The sequence below is a fragment of the Nematolebias whitei genome, chromosome 1 (genome assembly GCF_014905685.2).
Source record: "Nematolebias whitei isolate Nwh7 chromosome 1, NemWhi1, whole genome shotgun sequence".
Lineage (NCBI taxonomy): Eukaryota > Metazoa > Chordata > Actinopteri > Cyprinodontiformes > Rivulidae > Nematolebias > Nematolebias whitei.
In genome coordinates, this window is record NC_056498.1 from 17,088,485 (window position 1) to 17,095,172 (window position 6,688).

The window sequence follows — 6,688 nt, forward strand, 5'->3', positions numbered from 1 at the left end:
AAAAAAAAATAAAAAAAACTAATCGTACATCATCTTCAAAATATTTTTTATCTGTCCACAAAATCTTTAGCTGAGTTTCAGTTTTGAAATATAGAGGCACTCCAGTTAACAAAAATCGTTAGTTTTTATAGCCAATGTCAGTGGAAAAAGTGGATGAAAATGATGAGGAACAAATAGAAAAAGGCCTAATAAAAACATTAAACAATAAATACAAAATGCCTTTTTAGACATGAATTGCTTGAGCTGTTTTTGGGCAACACCACTTTTAGCATTCTTTACTTGTACATCTGAATTTCATTTTCACATAATCTTGGTTTTGTTGTCATTTAGTTAGGATACCAAACACACATAGGAACTAACGAGTACAAATCATAACCACATTAGCAGAGAAATTACATTACCTCAAGAAAAACCTAGAACTTATTTAAGAGAAAAATCACACAAACTCCTGCTGATCCAGAACAGTCTTTTTAAATCCAGGCTTGAGGTTTTCTCCTCTTCATCTTTGAGCTGTTCTCCTCCATCCTGTCTTCTCCAGGTCTCCAGCCTCTCTCGTCTTCCCACCATCATCCCCCACCCTCACAGAACAGGTCTGGGCTGCTGGGTGAGCAGGATGCCGAAGCGTTTCTTCAACAGCACACGGTGTCTAGAGAACTTGTCATCAGGAGAGAAACGAGCAGGGTGGGCCGAGCTGGTGGGCTGCCCATCAGGATTGACTTTCTGTTGGAAGCAAAGATGTGGAAGAAAAACACTAAGAGTTGAGAAAGTGCACAAGCTTGAGATAAAATGTTGAAATGGTTCAAAAATAAAAATTAAAAACTGGCAAGAACCCTTCTTACATGCAAGTTTTACCAAACAATAACTAACAGAATGCACTTTAATATAACAATGTAATTTCAGTTCATTTAAGTATTAAAAACTTCTGTTTGTAACACATTTTGAAAGTTGCCTATTTTATTAGCACTATTTTAATGTTTAGCAAATTTGTTGCTTCATTGTATGTTTTTTATATTTATTTTTACATTATAAAACCAACATTTTGAGGAAATAAATCATTGAACCCTTAAGCTTTTGGTATGCTAAGCCACATCAAATCAAAAACACATTTTTTTTAATTGCTTAAATATATTAACATTAAATGACAAAGGCTTTCAAATTAGAAAACAATAAACTAATCGCAACTCCATGCTTTTACATTTAAAATATCAAATTGATTACTTGAAATTAGTGCTTGAAATCAATAACTCTTTTAATTTAAGCAAAACATTAGATTTTAATAAACATGTCTACTTTTGCTGGTCTTTTTATTATTCAAATTTCAGTTTTACTATTTTAATTCAAAATTTAATTGAGGTGACTAAAGTAACAAAAGGATGGCCCAGCACAGAAGATCAACATCATCAGGCCAGGACTCTGCGGTCTACACTCATCTCCAGGCCAGCGGTCACTCTTTCAGGGATGAAGATGTTCACATCCTGGACAGAGAGGAACGATGGTTTGAGAGAGGAGTAAAGGAGGCCATCTTTGTGAAAAGAAATCGCCCATCGTTAAACAGGGGTGGAGGCCTCCGTGTTCAATTGTCCCCCTCTTACAATGCTGTGATTGCTAGTATCACTCGGCCCTCTGTGAATAGTAAACAGCCATCAGTGTGCTAATGATCCATTGTTAGGCTGATGGTCCTTCTTGACCATGTGAACAGCTGGTTTTGGTTGTCAGCAGCAAACTGGTTGATCCACCCTGAGACGGTGCTATTTAAGAGACTGAGCTGAATACAGCACCTCAGACTGAGGAAGTCTTTCGGATGAAAGATGAAACGTTTCTACAATTTTTTTGTTTAAAGAATATCCAGAGGACCAAATTTAACTTTTTTAGATTTTTCTACCTGGATTATTAAGCGTGCATCAGGACATGTGACTTAAGTTTCTTACAATCAAATCATAAATGACTTTAGTCACCTCATTGGATTGGTTTTAAATGTGCTAAATAACTTTAAGTGGCTATATGTACAAGTTTTAACACTATAAAACGTTACTTGTAAGTAGCCAGACACCACATATGTCTATGGTCAACACAATCTATATTCGTCAAATGAAGCTGTGACTGACAAAATGCTAGCACGCTAAAGCTAACGTAAACACAGGGCTAACGTTACCTTCAGAGTGTAGACTCTGTCTCCGTTCTCATTGAGGTAAAACTGCAGAAACATCGCAGCAGAAGCTCGGATTTAAGCTTTCAAAGTAAAAATTACGATAAACCGACTTTATTACAGTAAATAAAAGCAAGGCCTTTTTTTCTGAGCAAATCCACGTGCAACGAATGTTCAACAGGTCTACTAAAAGAAAGCGGATATCCGGTTCAAAACACTGCCGCTATGCCGCACAGCATCTTGGGAAGTTGAGTTACCTGTAAAAACATGTTTTGGTTTAAACAAAAAAACTATTAAAAGCAACCAAAAAAGCTATTGTTTGACATAAAATAGTTTTAAAGTATTTAAAGAGCTCAACGGCTGCATTAATAAATTTTCCTTGTTTATCTATGCAAATTTTTGTTTACATTAACTTGCTGTTTGTCTGCTTGAAAATAAAATGCTGATAACTGGACAATCTGTGATGGTTGCTGTAGGCCAACTGTAAAATGGCGAGAGAGAAAAATCAAATAAACAAGTTTTAATTTGATATTTACTGTAACTGTATACATGGGATTTATGGAATGTTCAGCTGCAATGCTAAAACTCTAAACTTGAATTCTGTTTACTTTTGACTTTAAATAAAGTATGAACAAAAATTTCAGCATCATTACCTGAAAACTTTTCATTGCAAACAGTAAAGGTAAGTTCAACAAAATAATTAAACTATAATAAGTTTTTGCCTTTTAGAGCTAATACTTGTTTCATATGTACGACTGTAGTTATTCATCAGCTCACTTTACAAACAAAATGAGTATCTACTGACAGAAGAAGTACTGAGGCTTAATTTATAAGGAATTTACAACTTTACATAAGCAGCAAAATAAATATTGTTTCTATGCTTACATGCAGGCAGACAACTGTTTGCTCTATTGAGGGAATATCCAATACATTTGACCCTAAATTAAAGAAATGTATTTAATGTAAAGTAATTTTAAAACTACTATATATATATATATATATATGTGTGTGTGTGTGTGTGTGTGTGTGTGTTTTGTCGGCAGTTCTAGAATTGCGCTGCTCAAGGTGGCTGCATGTTGGAGCAGCTCTGTTACTTTCATTCTTTTCATTCTGAGATTTTGCTTTTGGAAACTTTAATTCCTCTTTTTCTGGATGTAAATCACATTTTTTTTGGATGATTGTTTCCTCTGGTATCGGATGCTTTGCAGCTGGAAGGATTTTTACTGAAACTTTTTTAGTTTTGGACATTTGTTATTATGCGTTACCATGGCAACAAGGCAGTTTTCTACAACCAACAGCAGCTGATTAACATCTCAAAAGCTCAAATAATATCTCAACTACATCCCCAAATCTCAGATGAGTTGAAAAGGATGTTCTGTGGATGCATTCTCATCTACCTGCCAGCTGTGCTCGAGTGCCTGACCACTGAGATCCTGGAACTAGCAGGAAACACGGCTCATGACAGCGGAAGGACAGGATCGTCCCTCGGCACCTACAGTTGGCTGTCCGCAGTGACGAGGAGCTCGGCAGACTGCTGGGAGGAGTGGCCATCACTCCAGGAGGAGTTCTGCCCGGCATTCGGGCGGTTCTACAGCCCGGGGGAACCAAGAGGCCAGTCGAGTCTGGGTAGACGGATCAGACAGCATCTGCAGCCAGTTTCTTAGGATCCACTGTGGGATGGACCTTTACAAGAGATCCTTCCTGCCTACAGCCATCAGTATCTATAACATCTCTTAATGAAATGAGGATAACGAGTTACAACAAAAAATAATTTCCCTTTGGGATTAATAAAGTATTTTTGAATTGAATTGAATTTAATTGAATATAAGCCTCTGTTTACAAACATCCAGTAAGAAAATGTTCAATCTGTTTATTTTAAATTGCTACAAAGTAATGTATGTGTTCATTTCTTCACAAAAAATAAAGTGGAAAAACCTAAATGAAAAGTAAAGATTGTAAATTACTCAGGAGATAGTCTATATTTGTACACCAAGTGCTGGTCTGTGGGCCATTTCCGGCTCACAGAGCATCTTTTCCAGTCTGTGGTGGAGGGGTTCAGATTCATTAAAATTACTGTTATTAAATCAATTTAGATTTTGATGCTCTTCAAGGATGACCGCGAATTAAAAAGTCTATCCTCCTGTTTCATACAAATGTTTCAACCAACACCCAGACTGGATGAACAAGCACAAAAAGGCCAAGAATGGTCTCGTGCAGCTAATCTTCAGAGCTACCGATTGTCATTTTGTCTCTCTGCCCATTCATTTAGGAAGAATGTGAACATACACAAAAATAATTACAATCAACAAAAAGATTATATTAAATATTGTATGATATAAACTAAACAGGAGTAAATTGTTCACAGATTGATTTTTTTATGTTCTACATTAAAGACAGTCTCTTCAGAATCTGTTAAAGAAACATTTCCTGGTTTTATTACCTGCTCTAGATGTTTAGAGGATGTTCACATTTTGATTGTTTGTTTTAGGTGTGAAGGAAAATGAGGAATTGCTCATTAGGCCTGTCGTGATAAATAATAAATCAATCGCACGATAAATGAAGATTATCAACGTCATTTTCATTTATCGGCTTTATTATTTCTTCGTGTCTCTCTCTTCGTACTGTAGACAATGGATGACAAAAAGCTCAACTCTGGTGCTCTTCACTGAATCCTCCCTTTCTCTTTAAAATCAATTTTAACGTCCAAACTCATGTTTTTGCATCGTTAAAAGCAGCTAAACTGAGAAGCTAAGCTACGAGCTAAGCTAACAGGCCAACCTCGGGAAAAAACCTCCATCTTGTCGAAGCTCCAAAATTCACGGTTGAAACCCGTGCCTTCATGTAAAAAGTTGTTTTTCTCTGCAAAAAGAAGCTGAGAACTTGTTTACTGATTTTTTTTATTAAAAGCTTTGTGTGAAAAATGCTATAATAAAGAGCTCAAACCACACCGAGCAGCTGCCATTTTGAGAATTGAAGAGAGACAGCTCAGTCACGTCAAGGGCCTCCCTCCCATTTTTCTTAAAGATACATGCTGCTCACTCCCTCACTATCCATCCTTCAGCTCAAACAGTCTTACACTGCCATCCAGTGGTCGAAAAAAGGTACTACACTCAAAACAAATTAACATACATTTCTTCATAAATTTGACTATAATTACTAATTATTGTCAAACTTCAAACAATATTATCGTTTATCGCAATTAATCGCCCAGCAAAATTTGTTATCATGACAGGCCTATTGCTAATTTTATTTTGTTTTTAATTCAAGTTTTCATTTTCCATAGACTGCTTCTGCAGCATCAATGGATCCAGAGTGTTCTCCACCAGACGTTCACCAGACTGACAGAGTCGATTATTTTCAGTCAGCAGTTCTGCCCAGTCCTTGTTTCTTCCCACTCATTTCAGCTGCTTCAGAGGGGCAGCCTGGCCCTCCCACACCGATTCTTCAAACGAGCCATGAAAGCTTCAGAGGAGAAACGTTTCACTCTCTTATGGCTCGCCAGACAGGAGGGGACTTTCCTGCAACACCTCCCTGGAGAATGCTTCATTCTGATCCACAGAACCAGCAACCAGTGGAGCTGCCCATGTCCACGTCCATGCTGATGAACCCATTTCCAGTCCAAACACAGAACCCACTGCCAGCTGTTCCATCTCCACTGAACCTCAGGAGTTCTTCTCCTGCTGCCATGAGGGTTCAGGATGAACCAGCACCGATCCTGTGGCACCCCTACGCTCCACAAGACTATCACCAGCCAAACGTGTGCTTCCTCCCCCCAGCAGCTTACCCCAGGTTTGATTTATATCCCTATATGTTGGTTCAGCCTAGCATCCCAGTACAGGTCCTGAATGCTCCATATTCACCTCCTGGCCCCTTGTTCTTTGGTTACGTGCATCATCCCAGCTGGTATCTGAGTCCGCAGACAGTTCCAGTCCACCAGAACTTCAGTCCAGTTCTGTAAGTCAGTGCTGAGTTCATGTAAGGCTTCATGATTGAGTTCTGAGTGTGTAACTTTGACTGCAGGAATTCAAGTAACACCATCAACATGATAAATGTGACTGTGGCACCATCACCTGTGACGAACCAGAGCCACACCGAGACACAAGGTCAGAGGTCAAACATGAACGTTCACATGTGAATTAATCAGTCATGTTGTGAGTTTAAAGGACTGATCAATCATTTCAGGTCATTTTTACTGTCTTGTTGAGTTTTTGTCCTAATTGAAGTTGTGTTTATTTGTCATATGCAGTTTAGCACAGGGTTAACAGTACAATGAAATGTTCAGAATGAGAAGAACCGATTTGACTCGCAAAAAAAATCAAAGAACAAACCAACAAGAAATACTACAAGCATGCAATAAGGGTACACAAAAAAGTACCAAAAAGTGAAAAATTAATTATAATATTTACAACGTCCTGAAGAGAGATAGTAAACAATATGGTAGAATATAACGGTGCAGCAGGATGAATTTAAATGAATAAGTATTTCAAGGTAGTAATATAAGCTAAAATGCACATGATATATATCATGTGCATTTTAGCTTAT

At 37.6% G+C, this 6,688-nt stretch overlaps 1 protein-coding gene across 1 annotated transcript; it reads right to left on the reverse strand.

Annotated features, from left to right (window-relative positions):
- Positions 1–26: 26 nt before the first annotated feature.
- Positions 27–2,356, reverse strand: nop10 (NOP10 ribonucleoprotein homolog (yeast)). Its single transcript, XM_037682700.1, has 2 exons — positions 2,153–2,356; positions 27–720 (listed from the first exon to the last, which is right to left on the reverse strand). Exons 1-2 carry the CDS (start codon positions 2,204–2,206, stop codon positions 580–582), a joined length of 195 nt encoding a protein of 64 aa, XP_037538628.1. The 5' UTR covers positions 2,207–2,356; the 3' UTR covers positions 27–579.
- Between the last annotated feature and the right edge of the window lie 4,332 nt (positions 2,357–6,688).

Coding starts and splice junctions, on each gene's coding strand:
- nop10 (XM_037682700.1), bottom strand. CDS start 2,206: ATGTTTCTGCAGTTTTACCTCAATGAGAACGGAGACAGAGTCTACACT. Junction 721..2,152: donor ACAGAGTCTACACTCTGAAG/GTAACGTTAGCC, acceptor TGCTTCCAACAG/AAAGTCAATCCTGATGGGCA.